At 38.2% G+C, this 24,156-nt stretch overlaps 1 protein-coding gene across 1 annotated transcript in view; it reads right to left on the reverse strand.

Moving 5' to 3' along the window:
- Nucleotides 1-1,166: 1,166 nt before the first annotated feature.
- Nucleotides 1,167-24,156, reverse strand: part of EPM2A (EPM2A glucan phosphatase, laforin) — a 43,775-nt gene continuing 20,785 nt past the window's right edge. The window contains exons 3-4 of the mRNA XM_032185685.1: nt 8,070-8,311; nt 1,167-3,631 (exon numbers count right to left, since the gene is read on the reverse strand). Coding sequence (XP_032041576.1) covers nt 3,351-3,631; nt 8,070-8,311 — 523 coding nt within the window. The 3' untranslated portion in view covers nt 1,167-3,350. The remainder of the gene's footprint in view (nt 3,632-8,069; nt 8,312-24,156) is intronic.

The following is a 24,156-nucleotide window of genomic DNA, read 5'->3' on the forward strand; positions in this document are numbered from 1 at the left end:
TGGAACAGAGCAGAGAATACTTTCATATCTGAAAAGTATTTTCTCCAAACAATGTTTTAAGACGATGAAATATCAAAATATTTATACCTAGTTCCCATTGTTGTCTATGTATGCATGTGTTTGGCTTCTTGGGTGCGCTGTAAAATAACTTATATTCTTTATTTCTTTGTGATTCCTTCTATAGGAGTTGTTCTCGTCTAAGCATCACAGCACTTTTATAACTAACCTAGTGAAGAAGTATACAAGGATACATCAGAGCTGTCCTCATCCTGACATCCAAATTGCATAAGGAGTCTAGTATGTGGAAACAGCTAATGATCCAATCAGCAAAAGAATATATTACAGATTGCAATTCTAATAGTTAACCTCTAGATGCAGCTCTATCATGTAATTATACAGTTGGAGAAGTTGAATATTTTTATATGATTGCTTTTTTTGTTACTGTACCCTCTTGCAACAATCGCTTTACCATTTAAATTCCTGGTGACTTTCAGCAGACAGAACTTTTAATGAATGTTACCCAACAGGGTGGTCTTCAATGAGAAAAGCAGGAATGTGGCAATGATTAAAAAAAAAAAAAAAAAAAGTAAGCTACAAATAGGTACAAAGGGACTGCAAGTCATGGGAACTCTTTGCATTCATTGTTAATGTGACTTTGGCAAGTTGTTTTCGTGTTTTTCATCAGCTAATGCAATCTGTATATGATATTGCCCCCCAGCAGGTTAGCAGACAAGGAAGCTGAAATGACAATAAACAATTAACGTCCCCTTGCTAGGCCTTCCTTGAATGTATAGCTTCTGTATAATTTGAATTTTTACCCTTCAAGAGATGAAGCAAAAGTCTGCTTCCACTGCCAACAAAATCAGTATTAGGGAATAGCCAACACAGCATGGTTATACCTCTTTAGCTATATACTCACTTGTTTATGCCATGTTATGCACTGTACAGTCCCAAGAGCACTAAAAATAAATATAATCAGCTGTGAAACAAATAAAATGTCAGGAGCAAAACTGCAATTGCTGGTCCCAACATGCATTACAAGTTGCATCTAATGGAAAGGACTGTCTGTCAGGGAGGCTTTGAAACACATTTTAAGCTTGGGGTTTCAAACATATCTCAAAAGAACTGTAAAATTAAGTGAGTTCTAGTTTCTACTTCTTGTGCCATCCTCCCATTCTCAGTGCTTGTTTTGGAGGGGCAGACAGCAGCAGCACCCAAAACAGTCTGGGAGCAGCACTCACACACCCCTTCTGCTATCCCATTGGGCTGCAGAGTAACCCCTGGTTTTGGTCTGTGCAGGTACCAGAGGTGCCTTATCACCCACACATCTTTGCTGGGCTCTGCTTTTTGAGATTTCCTTCTCAACAGCCCATCAAAACTTACTCAGTATAGCGGACAAGCAATAGATCATAACCATTCAAGTGGCTGGTCCCACGTCTATACAGAAATATCTGCCATTGCCCTTCTTGCTATTTATGAAATTGGGAGCCAAACACATACAAGAAAATAAAGTGCTGGAATTAATAGTGAATAGTTATTTAATAGTGAACTTTTGTCATCCACTTTCTAAACAGGCAGTGTTATTTCAAAGCAAAAAACAAAAACAAAACCAGAAACAAAGTAATTATCAAAATCACACTTATAGAATAACTTAAATAAACTTTTCTTTTTGAAGATGATATAAATACAAGATAAATAAAACATATTGTGTTATGCTGGACATTATCCATTAACAGTTCATATCTAAACAGGCAATGTTATTTCAAAGCAAAACAAAACAAAACAACAAAAAAAAATAAAATCGAGATCAAAACCATGCACTTAGAATAACTTAAATTGCCATCTTCCTTTTGAAGATAATTAAAGATAAATAAAACATTACATTGCATTATGCTGGACTTTCTCCATAAACAGTTCAAATCCAATAGTTTTTCCATTAAGTATTCAGATAATCAAAATATATCAGCTAAACTACTCTGGCACTGACTGGTTCTTTAGAGGAATAAGATGTCTGGCTGAAAAGTAAAGAGATTTTACTGAACCCATAGAAATTAAATTCATATCTTGATGCATACTTAATCCTCTGTTACTTAGGGAACGCTTTCTCTCCCTTGATCTCTCTTGGACATAACCTACGATAAATTGGTTTTACCTGAGCAGGGCTGGAAGCTACTGGTACCACTTCTTAGTTTAGCTAAGGGACTGAGCAGCTCTGGAAAACATTAGGGATCATCCACAGAGCCAACACCAGCCTGACCTAGACCACATTCCTGAGTAAACTGCCCAAAGAGTTTTTCTTTGCTCCTATAGAGGAACACACTTGCTCCATTCACCCCAGAGACAGCCCACCATCAGCTTCCACAGGCTGAAAAGACTTCTTCCACATTAAGAGATTTCTGCTGTAGAGAAGAAATCCATCTAGGTGAACAACACAGAGGCTGTGCTGCCAGTCATATGCAGATGCTCACCAAATAGTTCTGCTTTAGGCTAGTGGTCACTATGTCACTGATTGACATAGCACCCAGAGACCCCACTTCATAGCACTGCATGTACCAGAAAAGCAAAACGTACCTGTGACTTACAGAGCTCACAGACTAGGATAATGTAATAAATAGCAGTTTTTCTCTGCAACACAGTAAGACTCTATTAAGTGGAGCTGCTTCCTCTCTTCATGTCACATTGTAGCTTAACCTCAATGTCATAAAAGAACATAGCTGTAACTCATAACATTTAACATTGACTGGACAGGCAAAGAAAGCAAACTTTAGTTCACTGCATTAGCCATCAGTTTTTGTTTAAGGAACTCATATGGAAAATCACTTTCATTCTGGTCTTTCTCATTAATACCATTATTCTAAAAATTACTAGAAAACATTTCAATAATGTACACTCTAAAATAACTGAGTAACTTTGACTATCAGCCCCATCAAAACTTGAACATGAAGTCAGTCAACATGTGTATCTGTTTTTCTGAGAATTCTTTTTCAGAATTTCTTCTCACTAAAATACTGCCAACAGTAATTATGTCTTATCTTATTTAGTGTCTACCCTAAAAACCTAGGAACCTTGCTTAAGTTCCTGTAGGCAAGTAATTAAAACAAAATCTTAGTTTCCCTTTGCAGAGCTTCTAGGTCTTGTATTTGCAGCTAAAGGCCTGAAAACATGAATCGCATCAACTTAAAGAAGGCAAATAAAAAAACACTCAAAGGCACTTCTTAACAAAATTTTCAGGCTGTTATGACAAGTGTATAATCTGATGAGAAAAGGCAGGAATTTGACTCATGATTTCTAAATCCTTGGGGTTCACATGCAAGGATTTGTCTTCACCTTCCTTTTCCTCTCCTGCTTTTCTACTCTTGCACTTTGCATGAGGAACGAAGAGGTCCAAATTTCTGGTAGAAATCATCTTCAGCACGAATCAGGGCTTCCTCGTCTATGTAGACAGCTGGTCTCCGGGAAGCCAAGAAGTACTGCACCTTCCGTATGTTCCATCCCATCACGTACTTCAGCCAGCCACTGACAGCAGCCGTAGACCTGCCAACGCCAGCGTTGCAGTGAACATAGACAGTGTGTCCATTCTCCAGCAGCCCATGCAATAGGCAGACAGCTTGTGGCAACATCTGTATTCTTCCTAAGGATAAAAACAAGGCACAGTCACAAGTATTTGAGAAAGTTATGTTCATGGTTGAGATTTTATCAGTATAGCCTGATTCACTGTGAGTCACAAGGGCAAACCTGATGTATTTATTATTTTCTTTCAAATGACCTTCTATTTTAACCTTCATTTCTTCTTGCAATGTAGATTTGGATCACACAAAATCTGTAAAATGCCCCAAGTCTTCTCTAAATACACACCCTGATTAACGCTGGATGTGTGTGGCGTATTCATTTTCACAGGGACTGAGATAAGGCAGCAAATTACATCAAGCAGCACGTCTTATATATCATTAATGTTAGCAAGCCAAAAATAAAATATTTTTTACCACCAGTCTGTGTATCTACCTACATACTGCTGCTTTCCAAAACCTGGTAATGAAGACCATAATGCCAATAGTAAGGGAGGGAGGGAGGGAGAACAAAAGATAGTTTTCCTGTACTCCTTGACATTTTATGATATACTCGTGTACTAAGGATATGGTAAAAAAGTGAAAAACAGCCTTTCTGACTCCCAAGGGAGTCAGAATACTGTATTTCTTGATAATATCACATTTCCTTATACCTCTCCCTACTACTCTGCAAATTGAAGCTGCAAACATCAAAGTTTAACTTTTCCACATGGCACAGATGAGCACTGACATTAAGTCCTTTCAAATCCCTGTCTTAAGGTCTCCTGTCCTCTCTCTCCTGTCCTCCCTGATATCCTATTACAGATATGACAGCTCCCTATTTGTGGCAGTGATACTTCACTCTATTGGAAGCATTCTGTTCAGCTGGTAGACTACTCACTCAAAAACATGCACGCTTCCTAGACTACTGGCTAAAACCAAGATTTTGGACTAAGCATTCTAATGTAGAAATTAAAAAGATTATGTTATGACAGAATGCACCATGGGTGTCCTAAATAATGAATAATTAATAATTATATAAAACACATAATCATAGAATCATAGAATCATAGAATGTCCTGAGCTGGAAGGAACCCACAAGTATCATCGAGTCCAACTCCTGGCTCCACATAGGATCACACAAAAATAAGACCATGCATCTGAGAGCACTGTCTACACACTTCTTGAACTCGGTCTAGTAGGTTTGGTACTGTGACCACTTCCCTGAGGAGCCTGTTCCACTGCCTGACCACCCTCTCAGTGAAGAACTTTTTCCTGACACCCAATCTGAACCTCCCCTGTCACAGCTCCCCGTCATTTCCTCGGTTTCTATCTCTGGTTACCACAGAAAATAGATCAGCATCTGCACCTTCACTCCCCTTGTGAGAAAGCTGTAGGCAGCCATCAGGCCTACCCTCAGCCTCCCCTTTCCTGGACTGTACAAACCAAGGGACCTCAGCCACTCCTTATACATCTCCTCTAGACCGTTTACTACCTTCATAGCCTTCCTTTGGACATGCTCTAATAGTTTCATGTTCTTCTTATGTTGTGGTGCCCAAAACTGCACACAGTGCTCGAGGTGAGACCACACCTGTGTAGTGGTCTGTGTAGTGTAGAGACCACACCTGTGGAAGTGGCTGGACAGTCACTTCCCTCAACCAGTTAGTAATGCCATGCTTGATGCATCCCAGGATATGGTTGGCCCTTTTGGCTGCCAGGGCACACTGTTGACTCATATACATTTTGCCATCAACCAGAAACCTCAGATTCCTTTCCACGGGGCTGCTCTCCAGCCTCTCAACCCCTAGGCAGTACATAGAGCCAGTGCTGCCCCATCCCAGCTGCAGAATCCAGCATTTGTTCTTCTTAAACTTCATATGGTTGGTGATTGCCCAGCCCTCTAATTTGTTAAGATCTTTCTGCAAGGCCTCTCTACCTTCAACAGAGTCAACAGGTCCTCCCAGTTTAGTGTAATCTCTAAATTTATTATACCTTCAAGTCCTGCATCCAAGTCACTTATGAAAACTTTAATGAGAACCAGCCCAGTTCACATCTGGTAAGTCGAAGCCACCCATAAAGACAAGAGTGGATGATCTAGAGGTATCTCTTAGTTCCTTAAAGAACAATTTATTGGTGTCATCATACTGGCTGGGTGGCTGATAGTAGACTACCACAATGACATCCACATTATTTGCTTGTCTCTTAATCCTTACCCAGAGACATTCAACCCTGTCATTACCAGATACCAGCTCCATACAGCCCAGCACCTCCATTACATGCAGCAGCACCCCCCTGCTTCGTGTGCCCTGCTTGCCCCTTCTGAAGAGCCTGTAATCATCCATCATAACAAACCAGACACAAGACTTTTCTTCCCATCATTATGCCAATGATGTCACAGAATCACAGAATCATATAGGTTGGAAGAGACCTCCAAGATCACCGAGTCCAACCTCTGACCTAACACTAACAAATCCTCCACTAAACCATATCACTGAGCTCTACATCTAAACATCTTTTAAAGACCTCCAGGGAGGATGACTCAACCACTTCCCTGGGCAGCCTATTCCAATGCCTACCAACCCTCTGGGACTGAGCCAAGACTTCTAGCTTCTCATACTTGTTCCTCATGTTGTGTGTATTTGTGTAGAAATTTTTCAAATGTGCTTTCATTGTACCCAGCACCTCATGGAGCTCACCAAAGGATATCACTAGCATCCAATCCCTCAAATTTTGTCATGCTGTCCCTTAGCTTATCACTGGAAAGCATGGTTTTATCCCTCTACTCCTTTAAATCTAGTTTAAAGCTCTATCAATCAGCCCTAGCTCCTGTGCAAAAATCTTTCTCCCTTTCTCTGAGAAAGATGCAACACATCAGGCTCCAGCTGGCCTGATGTTGTGTAGAACATCCCACGATCAATAAATCCAAAATTCTGCTGATAACATTAGCCTCAGAGCCACATTTTGAACAGCTAGGTCTGCCTGTTCTTCTCAATATTGTTTCCTGCTACTGGAAAGATAGAATAACACGCTACCTGTGCCCCTAATCCTTTAACCAATTGCCCCAAGGTCCTGAAGTCTTTTTTGTTTGCCCTTGGATTTCTCTTTGCTATTTCATCACTGCCAACATGAAAAACAAATAATGGATAATAATTACAGGGCTGTACCAGGCTAGTGAGCTTTCTAGTAACAGCTTTTACTTGGTCCACAGGGAGGCAGCAGACTTCCCTATGGGTTGAGTGCAGTCAGCATATCAGGCCCCCCGTTCCCCTCAGAAGGGAGTCACAACCCTTCTTTTCTTCATGATGATGAAGGTGATTGCAATATAGGGGATAGGCTGACTTGCTTAAGTGACCCCTCTAACCTGAACAGACCTTCGTCTGCATCATTTGCCTGCCCGTCAAATGCCAGAGCCTCACACCTGTTGTGTAAGGGCACCTAAGAAGGTGAGATAGGCAGGGAGGGGATTTGCCTGCTACCCCAAACAGAAACCTGCTTCAATTCCCTGCCATCCCTTAGGTCCCCTCCTACCTGGTGGAAAGATGGTATAGGATCCTTTGTTTCTTGCATTGGAGAGCACAATTTCACCAGTCAATCTCCCCTGACTCCCTGATGCTCCTCAGCATGCCCACCTCCTCCCAAACCTCTGTCACCAGCCTGAGCCATTCTTCTACATGGTGTACCTCCCACAGGTGTACTCATTGTTGCCATCAGACACTGTCAGAAAACTCGGGCACATTGTGCAGCCTGAGACCTGTGTAGCCACACGTTCCCTTGGGTGCTCTGTCTGGGTAGCTGTGTTGGTTCCTGTGGCTAGAGAGGCCATAAGGGACATGGAGGACACAACTTTCTGTTGGGTGGATGCCATGACTGGAGCTCCTCACAAGTGGGTTGCAGCTGTCATGGTGGCCGCCATTACTCTTGGCCCTCCGTGGTCTCTGCGCTCCCTTGGGGTTTTCCCAGCTCAGGAAATTTGCCTGTGCACTGTGACTCTCTGCTCCACTGCAGAACATGCCTGCACCAGAGCTGGTGGTCTCGGCAAGAAATGATTGTAAAGACTCATCAGACTGGGATATTATAGATAAAGAGAAATGATTTGCTAGGGGAAAGGAGCGGCTGAGCCAGACACGCAGCACTGCCTCACCGTTTTTAACCAGCAAGGATGGCAAGCTGTCCTGCTGTGCAAGCTTGCAGTCTTCCACCTACACAGCACATTTTCATTATACAGGTTGAATTCAAACTGAAAGCAACAACAGTCAAGCAGTTATCAATGTCGTCTGGATTTAAACTCAAATATACATATACTGCAGATACGAAGTATTTTAGATACCAGAATATACGAATAAAACTGAAAATGCACATTGGGCTCTAGCTATATTTTCACACGAAATTTACACAGAAAAAAAAAAAAAAAAAAAAAAAAAAAAAAAAAAAAAAAAGCAGTCATGAAAGCAACAGAAACAACATATTAGTAACTAACAGATTTTGTTACTATTAAGTTAGCTGCAAGATTGGTCTGAGCATTACCTTCAGTGCTCATATCTGGGGTTGGCATCCAGACATAGGCAAGACCTTCTTCTTTGTATAGTTTCATGAGTATTTCAGGGCTCATGGGTTCTGGGTAGCGGTTGCAGCCCCAGGAATTCTGAACAATGTCCCACTCAGTCTGGAAGTTCATCACAGCTGTAACACCCAGCTCGTGTTTTAGCTTGACAGTCACATGCTCCAGCTGCCGAGGGCAACTTCCCAGCCAGATGTTTGGCAGAATTCTAGCATGGAGAAGAGATTGAAGTAGGTTTGATTAAAATATCTAAATGCAGAAACTGCCAAATTAAGTGGTGTTCCAGCTCAAAACCTGCTTTGCACCATCACATGAATACTCTAAAGTACAACATTTCCATGTCATACAGTAAGCAATTTCCTAATTTATTACTGTTTATTTTGTAATGTTTGATGTTGGGGATCGAGCTCCTAACGTACCACAAAGAGCCAGAGAGTCTGAGAAAAAATCAGAGCATAATTAGTAGCACAGGTCTCCAAGGCATCAATCATTAAGCCTGCAGTGGATACTTACTAACATCACAGATTAGAATAAGAAAACTCTGAAGATTTGTGCAATTTACACAAAAGAAAAAGACAGAAGATTCACATGATCCAAATCTGAATTATGCTAGTAAAATGTCAAAAACATAGGACTCTCTTCCAGCTTTGTTGCTGCTGGTATGAGGACAGGAGACAGGGAGAAAAACACACACACACAAGAACAACTTTAACCACCCTTCCATGAGAAAATTAAAAAATGAATTAGTAATTTTCTTCTCATTTTCTTCTTCACTTGTGGAGTAGTAGAAATCAAATGCAGAATTACAGTACATGTCTAGCTTCCCTCAGGGTTTGAAGAACAAGAAATTTTGTCAAGAAAACTCAAGAGATATGTGTAGGGCATATAAACATCTGCTTTTTTGGTACTTCTCCAAATCAAACTTCAAGACTTCTATAGTTTCCCTGTTAATAATAATCATAAAATTATCCTATGTCCCAACAGATTTTTATATAAACTGAATATTAAGAGCTTTGTTGTCAATTGAGATATTTAATCTGCACATAGTTAAACTGATGTTATCTAAAATAGATTTGAATCTATTTTGAACATATAATCCATAAACTACACCAAATACACTCACAGTAGAGTATCCAATCTTGCAAACTTTATTAACTGCAAAAAAATGAATGCAAGCTACAACAAAAGCAAGATCCTCAAAAATAAAATATCTGCCATACATTTCTGATACTTTTTTTTTTTTTCCCATTTTTAATTTCAGGAAAACTTATTCTTTCTGAGGAATAGTTACTCATATAAACAGACCTTAATCAGTTAGCTATTTCCATTTGATAGGACTATGACAGAAATAAGTACTAAGTAGCATTTAGCTAAGCTGTGCAATGGGTAATTATTAAATTCTGCAATGTTACTAAGACTGTGGAAGACTAAGACTCTAAGACTGTGAAAACCAGAAACTCACTCTATGAAACACTTTTTATTATTATTGTTTACTGTATTTCAGCTGCATCCACAATGAGCAGCATACCAACTACCCAAACACAGCCATTGGCCCCAACAGCCCCTACTCCAGTGAGAAAAAGAACTTGATATCAGGATAGAGTAACTGAGTACCAACTTTCTGGATCACAGACGATGAATGATAACCCGAGAATTTAGACAAATATAGAAAATAACCATTTCAACTGTGCTGCCTGAAAGAAAAAATGGCAATATCACTAATGCTTTGTGACAATATGAGGATAGTCTTTTAAGAACAAGAACATTAGTATCGTTCCATCAAAGGCTTTCCTAGAGACTCATACATATGTAATTCTCTTGATATTTTGGGAAACATCTAATACATCTTATAAGTTACCTTGACAGGAGACAAAAAGCATGTTTTCTAGCATTTGATTGAATTAGGAGTGACTAAAGCATTCTTGAGATAAATAAAATCCTGGGTAGTACTCTTGCTTACAGATAAAGCAATGCCTTACAATTTTCTCCCTAGTGATTACTGAATGGGAAAACATTACAGATGAACTATCTGCAAGACCACTGGGATATAGATTTTTTTTTTTTTTTTTTTTTTTTTTTTGTAGTGCAACAAGTCTGGTCCATGAGAAAAACTTTTTTTATTTAACAATAATAGTCACGTATTTACCGAGCATCTGATGGTTTATCAAGTTTTTATCACTGTTTTTCCCTTCAGTTAGCCAGATCAGTGGTAATATTCAGAAAATGACCACAACAACAATTGATATATCCCTCTATTTGGACAAACTCTTGTGTACTAGTCTTCTGATCACATCCTAGAGTTTGTCTTTTGAAAGGATAAAGATACAGCATTGATCTTGGTTTTCAAGCTCCTTACTTACTAATGACTCTAAAGACTTAGTCTTGCTGGATGTACCTTTACTGCTCTTTTTCTGGAAAACAGTTCCTGCAAAGAACAGGAGTGCACAGCTGTTCTATTGGCCGGTTTATATAAAAGTTCTGGGATAATCCCACTGTAGAGTACTTGTATTTCTATTTGGCTTCATCTGGTTCATACCTTGACTTTGTCTTACATGAGAAGGAAAGAAGGAAAAGGTCAGTGCAAATGCAAGCACAGCAACTGATAAAGAGTTTAGCAGCTATATTTCATATAAAGACTTTTGTTAGCCCTGCTGAGGGCTTGACTGTGCTAAGGACCAGCAAACACACCTATTAAAAACAAGAAAGTGCTAATTTCATTTTTTACATCTCTTACATGAGTAATAGGCTTTTAGTTTTCTTTTTCCAATATGGCCTTCCTTCTGTAAACTGCTTCTGTGCTTCAGTAGGTAACTAGATTTTAACAATGAGAGTACCCAGCATGGGAAAGAGACCTCTGTTATTTTATTCTTTTTCCTCTACTGTCATGTAATACTGCTTTGAGCTGCCTGGAAGCTTCTGCTTTCCAGCTCACATGTGATTGTTTTCCAGCAGTAGATTAAGTGAAACCTACATCAGTTAAAAAAAAAAAAATGTTTAGGGATTATGTCTGTTTGGTAAACCTATAATCTTTCTCTAATCTTTTCAGCCATTAACACTTTTTATATTCCCCAAATATCACAACAGTATCATGTTTTAACAAAATTTTACTTAGAATTCTGTTTTAATATTAAAATGACACTTTGTTATTGTATTGTTAACTCCTTATGTTACTAAGGATAGTATACCGTGCATGGTCTCAGAAGACACAGTAAATTCAGTCACAGTTTAGCAATGAAGAAATCCCCTAGAGCAACATCAAAAAATATTTGGCTAACTTGGGAGATTAAGACTTGCAGGTTTTCTAAAAACCCTTTCTTTAAAGCTGCTTTCTGTACAGTTGCTTTCAGCCTGCATTATGCCTCAGTTCCCAATAGGTAATGTGAACATGATATTTACCTACCTCAAGGGAACTTTGGGGGATTAAATGAACGAATGGATGTGATAAGTTTGAATTTGTAGTAAAAATGATTAAATGTTAGGCAGGTATCTGCTTGATTTACTTGACTTACAGATCCCAGACTGAAGGCTGACATGTTAAAAAAACTGCATTTTGACTTATAAACTGAAAAACCCAATAACAATTTATTATTACTAGGGAATAAATATGGAACACCCTGAAATCACTTGTATGGTTATTTTCCAGCTGTCATCACACTTAAATTATTTTTAATGATGCAGATATATATCACACTCGGCTGCTTCCCCCCAGGACCCTGCACAGCCTAGATTAAATTATAACTATTCACTATGAATGCATCTGGAACAAGAAATGCATTCCATTTAATCAATGCACATGCAAATAGTCTTCCCATCTGTAAGGAGAAAATGAGTCTGAGGCAATGGAAGATTAGCATTCTCATACTTTTATTTATAATGGAGCAGATTGTCATTTTCAGGCTAGAAGAAATGTTCCCAAAGAATGATGCACAGGACTTTTAATTCCTAGACCTCCATAGGCAGTACAATACCAACCCAACCACTGCAGTTGTAGGGGTCTGATTCAGAGCACAGGTGACCTGCCCTAGGGGAAGGCACGAAGTTGTTGCATCTGGCTGCCAACTGCTCCTCCACCACACTGATGTTGACACTGCTTCTTAAGCAGCTCCTTATTTTTGTTGATCATGGTTTAAAGCAAATGGGCACCAATTTCAGTTTTCCTCAAAATGCTGAGCTGTAAACAGAGATGACTCAGGTACTGTTTCCAGATCTGTTCCATCATCAGTACACTAGGAGAATTCATCTTACAAACTCTCCTAAAATCAGTCAGCCCTTCTGGGGTGGCACAGCTCTTACATAAACCTAGGATTCAAGCCTTTGGGGAACACATTTCCTTAGAAGATCTATTGGGTACGATATTTCAGATGTCCATTTAGTTGCCAGACTTAATCAAGAAAGAGGACTTTGCCAAACTATAGGTATTCTTCACTGGTTATTGGCAACAGAGTGACCCATTAGCTATTCCATTTGTTTATATTGATAATATTTTTGATCAAGGTCCAGCATATTATTTTAAATGGAAAGTGATGGATTCATCCCTTAGCACCAAGTCAAGATGTAGCCCAGTGTTGAAATTTGCAATTCATTTAGTTGTCTGCACTGCACTGCAGTCTTCTCTTAGATCTTATTAAGAATCCAATGACAGCAGGATGTGTACTAATATATACATATAACAGGGTAGAGCAATTTAGCTGAAACAACAAGCAAAATACTGATTAAATTGGCTGTGCCCTCCCTTAAGGCTTTGATTTCCTAAAGGTGCAGCACGCAACTACAGCTACATGTAACTTACAGCAAAACTTGCTTTGCATTCCCAGAAGATTGCTCCCAGCATTTTGTGGTGCTCGTATGCACATGGAGCGTTTTTGTACTGATGCAGTGCAACCAGCAGTGCAAACCCTGACACCAGTACAAGCAAGCAGCCCAAGGGGAATGTAGGCTTCAAGTGCTACTCTATTAGAGATGGGTTTGCAGAATTGTAACTACTGAAGACTGCTTCAAATTACAATGCATTCCCATTTCCTCTCCTGATGACACTGGAAGAGAAACTGGTACATACTACTTTTTTGATAAGGTGGAACTTAATGGAAAATGTTGATCTGTCAAAACCAAAAGTTTGCAGTGAGACTTTATAGTTTTCAACCAAGTTTAAACTAATTCAAAGATTAAATGCCTGATGAGAAATAAAGGAAGACCAAGGGATACAAGCAAAAAAAAGATCCTACCTTTCTCTCCCTCTCTCTCACTTGACAAAAAGGAGATTTCCGAAAGCGTTGCTTTGGGCATGTTAAAAATGAGAATATAGTAAATTCTACCAGCTGTAGATGAGATGCTCTTTCATCTTTCCTTTACTCTCTCTCTGCCTTGTGACAAGGCACATCATTTTAAAGAGTGATACCACTGGATTATGACAACCCACAACTATCCTCCTGTATGTGTTCCCCGTTTTGGCATTAGCATTTTTTTTAATGCCACATGCACTATATACTTAAATACATGCATGCCTTCGCTGAAGTACCAATTTAAACATCTCTCTTCTGGACCTTACTTGTTTTTTCCTTCTGATCTTGTATTGATGAAAGTAATAAGAGCACTTGCTAGAATTCGAATAAGGTTTGAATTCTTAATTCAAATTTAAGAACTTAATTCAAAATTCTTAATTCTTTATTAAATAAAGTCCTGAAATGCATTAACAAACAGAGAAACATTTTTAAATGACTAAATTCTGCTCTCCAATGGATAATCTGAACATTTTCAAATATTGCCTGAGATATAGAAAGCACACTGATGGTTATTCTTGCCTGCAGAAATAATTTCCTAATGTCTAATAAGACTAGTGCAGTCACAGGTCACAATGACTTCTTATTGCCTCAACAACAGACATGAAGAACAGGTTATTCCCTTCCACTCTTAAAAATGCTTTTACATATCCAAAAATTACTCGTACACACCCACACAGCTGTGGATTCTTTATACTAAAAATAAATAAATAATAAATTAAAAAAAAAATCAATCTTTCCTTCCTTGTCATACATTAAGAGCATTTGATGATTCTTGTTTGCTTTAGACTCTCCAGCTGGTGAACGTCTTTCCTAGGATGTTATGCCTAGTACTGGAAAGAGGTCCTACCTGTTCTGAGCAGAAGCAAAGATTAATTACTTCTTGTACCCCAAAGGCTATATCCCTATGTATAGTTCTCTGCTTGTCTTTTTATAGTATGACCCTGTTGGCCTACTTTCAACATGAAATTCTGGTTTCAAGTTAAGATCTCTCATAAGAAATTAGGCTACTCAATGACAGAGTGAAATCTGCCTGAAGCAGAATTATTTAAGATCTTATTAGTTACAACTGCCAGTGTTATCAAATAAAACTAAATGAATATGCAAGAAAGGAGCAGATGATATTCACAGTTGATGGATGCATCTCAGTAATATGTATTGGAGTAAATAATCTCACACACATCACTGAGGTTTAAATTAACTATAATCAGTTCCAAGAGGAAAAAGTGTATACTTGCAGTTATGCTTGGTGTGTTGCTTTGTAGAGAGGTCAAAGCAGAAATATTAGCCTGTACAAAGAAGTGGACTGAAAGAAATACAAAATTTATAACAGCCTTCTCAAACCAATGATTTTGGTCTATGCACACAAACTTTGAACCTTTTATTAACTATTGCACTGTATCAAAAAAAGACATAGAAAAATTAAAACATTCAAAGTAAAGGAGATGCCAATTATTACCTATGAAAATATTTCCATATGAGGACAGACTAAGAATGTAAAGTATTTAAGGGAGAATTAGATTAGTGCTTAAGGATAAATCACATGGAAGAAGCAAAGCAAGTGGCCCTATCTACATAAAAGAAATAAAGAATCTCAGAATCTCAGGTTCCATATAGCTTCACCTACAAAGCAACTGCTCAGAAATAAGTAAAATAGTGGGGTTTCTTTGACTGGTTGGTTGTTTTTTTGGGTTGGGTTGGTTTGGGTTGGGTTGGATTTGTTTTAATTCTTGAATCTTCCTCCAAAATACTGTCAAGATAGGCAGATGAATCCCTGATTTGGTCTTTTACAATAATATTGGTTTCATTGAATTCTCTTTAAATAAAGGACAGAGAGAGATCCCTCACTAAAACGTATCCTTACTATTGCAATAATAATGTAGAACTGAGGAGTCATGACCCTGACAATTCATTGCACATGACATGTGGGTAAATGACCATGGTCTTAATACCTTCTCCTGCTGACTTACTGATAAAGTCTCCTTGCAGAAGACACTCCTGCTGACTTACTGATAAAGTCTCCTTGCAGAAGACAAGCTGACTGAGGCTTTGAGATGAGAGACTTGATTTAAGCAGGATTGAATGAACACAGTCTGATGCACTCCGTTGCCCAGCATGTGGACAAGCACTACTGGCCACAGTTGGAGAGCAAGGTTTGATGATAGTATGGGCTAACTCACAAAACACCAAGATCTAATAGCCAGGCTTAATAACATCATTCTCATCAATAAAGATGGATTAAAAGGCCATAATCATCGCAGAAGTCATCAGAGTAAAGCACCGATTAATGATAAAACTATATCCTGCTGAAAAGACACAGCTGCAAACCTTGTAATGACTACTTATAGGTAAAAATTATTTTTTGTTCAAAATAAATGACAAACATAGAAGGAGCATAAGTCATTGTTGATAAAATATTCTGCTTTACCACTGAAAGAGTGCAGTTTATTCTGAGGTTAAGAATTCTACCTCAGGGCCTTAAATGAGGAGAATTAAGCAGACTACAATGTAGTTCCTTTTTTTTTTTTTTAAAATTATTATTATGATTTGGCATTGTGATGAAAAGTAATTATGCTCCAGCAAATTTTCTTCTTAGATGTAATTTGGACTACTTATCTAGCCTCTCACATGGGAGCAGACTTGGCAACTAAAAAGAAAAACCTGCTTTTATCACCTTAGAACAACACTTCGTCAGCTTAGCAATACGCAAAGTTTCTCAAGCCCTTGAATTCTGAGTGTTATGCTTAATAATATCACATTTATTCCATGCTCACAAATGTATGTATGAATGTGGCATGAAACTACTTCATTTGCTGATACGCAGACAAACAAACTAACAAACTATTAAGTTTTTACCTCAAGCTGACAATGTGCTAAAATAAAAACATGTAATACCAAACTATAACTGAAATACACAGATATTCAGACACAGTGCAGTTCCAGTGGTACAGTGTCCTCAGGTTCTATTGAATCTTCTTCTTAGGAGAAGATTCCTGAAGCATCAGGCTGATGACACAGAAGGGACAAAGTTGTCCTCTCTTCACCCAATACCCTGCATTTAGGGACCACAGGGATGATCAGAGGGCTGGAGCACCTCTCCTATGAAGAAAGGCTGAGAGAGCTGCAATTGTTCAGCCTGGAGTAGAGGAGCCTTTCAGTACTTAAAGGGAGGTTATAAAAAAGATGGAGAGTGACTTTTTACTTGGACAGGTATTGACAAGATAAATGGGAATGGTTTTAAACTAAAAGAGGGATGATTTAGATTAGAAGTTAGGAGGAAATTCTTCACTCAGAGGGTGGTGAGATACCAGAACAGGTTGCCCAGAAAAGCTGTGGATTCCCCATCCCTGGAGGTGTTCAAGGCCAGGTTGGATGGGGACTGGGCAACCTGGGGTAGTGGGAGGTGTCCCTGCCCATGGGAGGGGAGTTGGAACTGGATAATCTTTAAGGTACCTTCCAACCCAAACCATTCTGTTATTCTGTGATTTACAGATAGTGGCATGGTATACTCTTTAGGTTATGAGACAAAGAGCAGCCACGCTAATGACTAAGCATAGTCACCTCATTCATAATCTTTTGGTGGATTTGGAGGAAACCTGTATTCTGTGTCTGTATATGAATTGTTATAGCTTTGAATGTTCTAGGAACACTGGATAAGAAGGATCCACCTGAGAAAAATTAAAGTTATTCATAAGAGAAATTTATTATAGGTGGGTCCATAATACTTTCTGTTTATGGCCTATTTTCATCTTCCACAGAAACCCCACATATTCCCTTAAAAGGAGCATAAGAGCTTTATCATAATACAAGAAACTCACAAAAATATCACATGAGACAGTAGCAGAGATCAAAGGTGTTTCTAACATCCTAAATCCTGCCACAGTAGGGACCTTATTTGATGAAGACACACAGATGACTGGGAAGTACACCCTATCCCACATAACAGAGCTAGGCAACTCTCAGGTGCTCTGCCCACACTAGCAGTTTGGTCCAGCACATCACTGTGGTTCTGGGTTGATTTGAACTGTCTTCACTCATGGCAGGTTTGTTCTCAAAGTTGTTGTGGCGGGCACAACCCAGATTCCATTTGGAGGAATGAGGAAGCTTCACTCCAAAGACACCTTTGTGCCTAATGCGGATATGCAGGAACAGCGCAATAAGCATCCCACAACACAAGAGGAGCCTTCAGCACACACAAAATTCAAATGTGCCAGTAAAAAACAACACCTAGCACATGTAAGTGCTTCTGAGATGTGTGAATATGAAATACATTGAACCAACTCAAAGGAGATACTCTTAACTGTGTCCCTTCACATCTGCTGCTCATCATCCCATGACCTAAGGTGAAGTGAACATGACAGCTTATTTCTCTGGGTTATGAGCCCCAGTTAATTGCAGTCAGAACTGCTGCAATGGCATGGAGTCCTAGAAAATCATCAGATTTGCCTTGTTCTCCAGAAAACAAATGCCCAGGATACAAGTTATCAGTTCTCTCAGTATTCTTTCTGAGTACCTATTGCAGTTGCAAGATTAAATAGTTCATGGCTCTCATCCCAGTGCCTTCTAACAGATTTTGTCCACAAAGAAGTGTGAAAGGCATTAGGTACCAGTGTCACTCAGAAATGGCATAAAACAGGAGCAGAAACAAGGCTTCACATGGATAATCAGGGCCACTGATAGGCTACCATCATTTGTGCAACATATAAAAGGGCAGTGTTATGCATGCTAGAAAGACAATCTGAAGTAAGTCTTCTGGCACTGCATGTAATAGAAACATCAGAAGCCTATTGTCTACTAACCCACTCCTACTGCATCGAGTTATTTCTTAATAAACACATAGACATGAAATCTGTTAACTGACCCTGTACAACTTAACCTCAAAAGGATGGAAGCACAGAAAATTAAAAAACTACAAAACTGCTGTGGAGAGGACAAGAAATGAATTGCAGCTAGGAAGACTTAAGTTAACATTAGGAAAGCTTTTTAATGGCAAGAATAGTGAGGTAATTGAATGGAACAGTGACAGGGCTGTAGAATCTGATAACTGAGATGAGATCATATTTAAGATCACACTGGATAAAACCGGAATAGTTTAAATGTAATTGAGAATAAGTGAGAGCAAGAAAATGGACTGGATATTTTCTGAAGTCTCTTTGAGCCTATGACCTACAATACCATAATCCTAAACTTTGATCTCCATCTCTGGAATCACTACCTATATTTATTTATCAAGATCCATCTTGAAATAATTTAGGTTCCTCATCCTCCCTGCCCTGTTTGAAAGGTCGTGCCAGAATTCAGACATCATTCCTTTGATGTCAGAAACCTTGTTCTACTTTACACTCTAAATTCATTCAGAACCAATTAATATCCATTTGATCTTAAAGCAGGTTCAGTTTAAACCTGGAATTGTACTAATTCCTGAATGTCTTTCTTAACTGATAACGTATGTTCTCTCTCAGTCTTCATTTAACTATGCTATCTCAAATACCAGAAGTAGTCAAACTGTGGAAACACAGAGTTCCTTGCAAGCAAATTTACTTTGCTACAGCTTCAGTGTCATGATTGCTAAACAACCTCTGGATGATGCCCTCGTTCATTCCAAGCTAGCTCAGCTATCTCTGCTTTTCACTGCAGTTTGTGATGAAGTCATATCTCACATCATGGAATACCTGACAAAGAACCAAAAACATAATGTTCTGTCATTTCATATTTTAAATGGGTTTGCAAAACCAAATCTGTCGTTCCCATTGATCCCATGATACAAAGAGGATGTAAAGACCTTCAAACCAGAAGTATTGGGGATTCTTTTTTATGGAGTATCACCTGATCACAAAGTTCCTCCGAAGAAAGCAACACAGATGAGGAAGTATATTCCCATTAACAGTGATTACAACATTACCACAAAGGTTAGTTACTGACAGAATTGAAAAGAGAACCTGATACAGCTGACTTCTTCCATGCCAGGACTAGAACATATCCCTCGGGAAACAGAAGTGCAACGGGATTGTAAACCATCTTTGCTCTTCTGTCACAATAACAGATCAAATGAAACCTAATTTTGCCTCAGGGATTAGTGGCATGTTCCAGTGAATTCAGTGAAATTGTTCTTGTTAAGCTCACAGTACACTGGAACCTATACAGGAGAAAAAAAAAAAAAAAAAAAGAAAAAAAAGAAAAAAAAAAAAAACACCACCATAAACTCTTCTCCCTTCTCATTCATCTCACTCTATTAGAAAGCTTGAAGCCAATGAATTTATAACTTATACATTTTTAAATAGTCTATTTTATCTCTATTCTAGAAATGATATAATTTGGTCACACAATACTTTACGTACATGAGTAAAACTAAATTATGGAAGATAAAATTTTATCCTCCCTGTATTCAAAATGAAATACTTTATGTCATATTTTACTGTGTATTTCTAGCATGAAGATAAGATACCATGAAGATAACAAAGTAATCTTATCATCATCTTATATGCACACTGATAGGGGCGTGTTCAGATCTAGCCTTATAGGAGTTAGTCAGGCTTTATTTTGAAACATACACGTAAAGTTTCTACTGATTCTAGGAGCACACTGCAGTCAGTGGAAAACAGCATTTGCCCTGGCAGGGAATGACTCTTCTCATAACTTAATTTGTATAAACATGATCTGAAGCAAATGATGGCCAAATACAAAAAATATAGCCTGAGAAGAGAAGCAAGTTCCAAGGCTTGTACTGAACAATCTCAGGATCACATTCTGGAAATGACTTCTCAGTTGGCTTGTAGGAATTAATATTTAAATGCTCCAGTTATAGAATCTTGCCTCATGTACTGGTTGCCAATGGTTACTTCCTACATATGTCTCTGTTAGGTTGCCAACATTCCCATTTGTTTTGAATTAGAACAAATACTTGGAAACACAAGAACAACAGGCTGCTAAACTAAGCCAGAGAGTAATGAGCCATGAATCCCTTGGCAATAGTAATGAGAATTTCTAACATTAATGCTTAGTAATGGGAATGATGCCACTGCTGGCATCTAAGTTAAAGGAGCTTAAGAAAGTTGACTTAAACCACTGCAGATGAACTTTAAGTTAGTACCTGAGAAGTTTCAGGAAGTGTTGGTAAAAATATCTTTTGTATTCTTTTTAGTAGTTGCTTACAAACCTAGACTGCAAAAATAATAAATAATGACTCTACTTCTCAAAATGCAGATTTTCAGATCCAATAGAAATTTTACAATGCTTTACCATGCTTCTGAAACCAGTATGTATTTGTGAAAATTTTATAATTGCAAAACATAGTTTATTGAAAAGTTTCCTTGCGATCTAATGGTAATACATTAGCACAGAGTACTGGAATCTCCTCAGAGCTGTCAGAGACAGTCAGAGGAAGAAGTACATTCATTTCTTGTGGTACTGTCCAAACACAACAATCCTGATAGCTTCTGCATCTGAGTCTATTCCAGTCAAAATATTTATCCAGAATTTCCAAAACTGTAACAGCTCATTTGTATTCATTTTAAAGAGGGGCAGATGCATTCTAGAGTACCACAGACTGAGTATTCTAGAAAACACTTTAAAAATATGGGGAAAAAAATGAATCATCACCACAGTCAGCCACATAAATATCTAAAAAAGCAAGCGCCCACCAAAATAAAAATAATATTTTTTTTTCAGCTTTATTTCTTTTCCTAGTAGTATATTTTTACGTGCTTGGAGACTGGAATTGCAGGCATTTGAAAAAATGTATTGAAGTCATCTACTCTTATAGAAGTTCATGTAAATGTCTTTACATTCTCAGCTGAAGCATGACTTAGTAAAACATTACTCAATACTGGATAGCCTTACTACCCAGACCATAAATATATACAAGAAGGTTTTTCTTCCTTTCATCTTACCAGATTGAAGCAACTCAGTATTAGAGCTCAGCAAATCTGCCTTCTGCAGTGAAGACAACAGTTAGTTCCCTGTGTTTAGGAATGGTCTGTACAAGACCAACACTTCAAGATGGCAGCTGGACAGCAGAAAGAAGGAATGCTAAGGAAAGTATTGTATCAAAGAAACTGCATATCCCCCTCATCAGGCCTTCATCCTGGGACAATGAAGGCATAGACTATAATTGTTCTGAAGAGTTTTGAAAAGGCAGCCCTGGAGAAGCTAGATAAACTAAATGGAAGGCTCCAGAAACCCACAAACTTCAACACTAGCACTTAGCATCCAGCCCCTAAACTGAATGACAGAGCCAAGGAGAGTCTTGCTGGTCCATGGCTGACTTTGTGCATGAATGCTATCATCCTATTTCTGCTGCTACTCTTCATTCAATTACTTTAAACCGTACTTAGGTAGGTAGACATATAGATAGATAGATTAAATAAATAGACAAAAAATCAAGATTCTACTTCATTATTGACATAATTTATATTCTATACATAGTCTCTGTATTAAAACTGAAATGTGTATTTCCCCTTTTTCCTCTTCCTGTATGCTTAAAATCATCTTTTCTATTATTAGTCTTTTCATATCAAAAGCCATTTTGCTTAAACTTACAAACCATTGTCATTTGAGCCAATAAAGAGGAAATCCATATTTCTTATGACACGGCAACCTTTATGACATTTGACTCAATTTTTATCATAGTTCACAAGAGGACACACATTAAATTCTGAACAGTATCATGGATTATGTACCTGACTCTCTGAAATTAAATTTCCCAAGCATTAAAGAAGGGAACAAGAGGTTTTCTGTATAGCCTCTTAATATGTTCCCCTGGGAAGACACTTTTTTATTATTATTATATACATATACATATACATATATATATATCTTTCTGTTCCAGAAAGAAAATTATAAATGGGAAGATGCAACAGCAATTTGATAACGTTCATTTATTCTTGGGAAATGAAATACTTATGTTTCTGATATGAACTTCAAAGAAACTAGAACTACATTCAAGTTTCCTTTCTGATAAGTTATTTTTATCCTTTAAATAGTATCTGCCACATTTTTATATGGAGGATCCTTTTTTAAATCATCTTGTAAATATCTAGAGCATTCAAACATAAAAACTTGCATTTACATCCATGAGCACCTATAAAAAATTAAAATAGAGGTAGAATTCATAATTTAATAACTTCAGATTGTTACTGTTTAAAAAATAAAAAATAAGTATCTTTTAAATTTTTCCCCTGTCATTTACATTGAAACAACTACATGGTGTTTTTTCAGATATTTTGAGTTGGAGACTAATGGTTTCAGATATGTGGTATACACTCAGTAAGCAAACACTAAAGCAGTTGCTGGTAGTAAACTATCTGATGGCATCACCTTTCCCATTTGCAGACTGAAAACTCTTTCATTCGGAGGATGTTTGTCTAAGAAAATTGCCTTTGCAATAGATAGCCGAAGGCTTGCTGGGCTACCCTGGCCCAGGAGCTGTATCTGTGAAAACCACAGAAAGGCTAGGCAAGGGGACAGCAAACACAAGTCAGTGGTTCAGCTTTTTTGCTGGTTGTAAATTTTGGAGATTTCTCAGTTAAGTTCTTTCAATAACAACCAAATATCTAAGTATCTGAATTCCCTCCCTCCTGGTAGATAGCAAGAAGATTGAGTGTACAATATCTGGTCTCAAAAAAGCACTCCCACTATCAAGAGGTAAACTATATTAAGAAACTCCAGCCATTATAGGGCACCTGATAAACATATGTAAAAGATAAAAAGCAATAAATATCTGCAAGACCACTGAAACATCGTCTTTGGTGAAAAAGCTTTGTTGCCTCTCTTCCTCACGGCCCCAGCTGTGAGCTAAATGGAGCAGGATTTCACCATCACAGGCAATTTTATTCACAGCCGGCACCACCAGCAAATTGCTTTCCAATAGAGGCAGAACTTTATTCTCTTGCTGGCCACCTGAATGTTAAAGAGCAAAGAGGCAGTGGATAAGGCTGAAGACATTCAGAAGAAATACAGTCAAAAGAGAGGTACGCTCAGAAAGAGAAATTAGGATCAGCAATAGCTTTTGCTCCCTAACAGTGATACCCCACATAAAATTCATACTTACTAGACTATCAACATTTGTCTGTTCTTTCCCACAGAGAAAAAACAGAACAAATAAGTATGTTTACTCCTCAGGATTTATTTTTTTTTTTTTTTATGCAGGGTTCCCAGTATTCCTTCTGACTTTTGCTCCCATAATAACACAGAATTGTGAGTTTTTCTTACAAGGTAAGAAAACCATTTTGTGTACTGACACAGTTATGAAAAGATCCATTTTAAAGAGCAACAGAAGTTTTAAGAAAATATTACCCAATACCAGCCAGCTGATGAAAAACATTCATCTAGCCATCAACAGCCAGGCTCTGCTTGCTGCCATTTTATTAACAAAATACTAATTTCTGAACAGTCACCCCCTCCAAATAAATAATTCTCAATCAAGTGCCAGTTCCAAATACTACATATGAATGGTAGAATGGAAAAGAAAAATCCAGATAAAACTCACAAGACTATCAAAGCAGCACACCAAGCTCCCCTTTGGGTCCTGTTGCACACACCTTGTTTGGAAATTATGCGGTTAAATTACTATAGCACTTTTGAGTTGAACCATCATTCCTGGTTTCTTTCTAAAGCTCCCTGCAAGCCGTAGGCTCTTAGCACATGGAGAAAAAACATTTGCTTCTATTAAACAGTAGCTGCTCTTTGCAGCTTCCTCTCCCCTTGCCATGTCACAACACTCAGCTACAGACTTCCTACCGGGTATTTCTGTAAACAGCATATCAAACACATTGTTTAA

The sequence above is a fragment of the Aythya fuligula genome, chromosome 3, assembly GCF_009819795.1.
Source record: "Aythya fuligula isolate bAytFul2 chromosome 3, bAytFul2.pri, whole genome shotgun sequence".
Lineage (NCBI taxonomy): Eukaryota > Metazoa > Chordata > Aves > Anseriformes > Anatidae > Aythya > Aythya fuligula.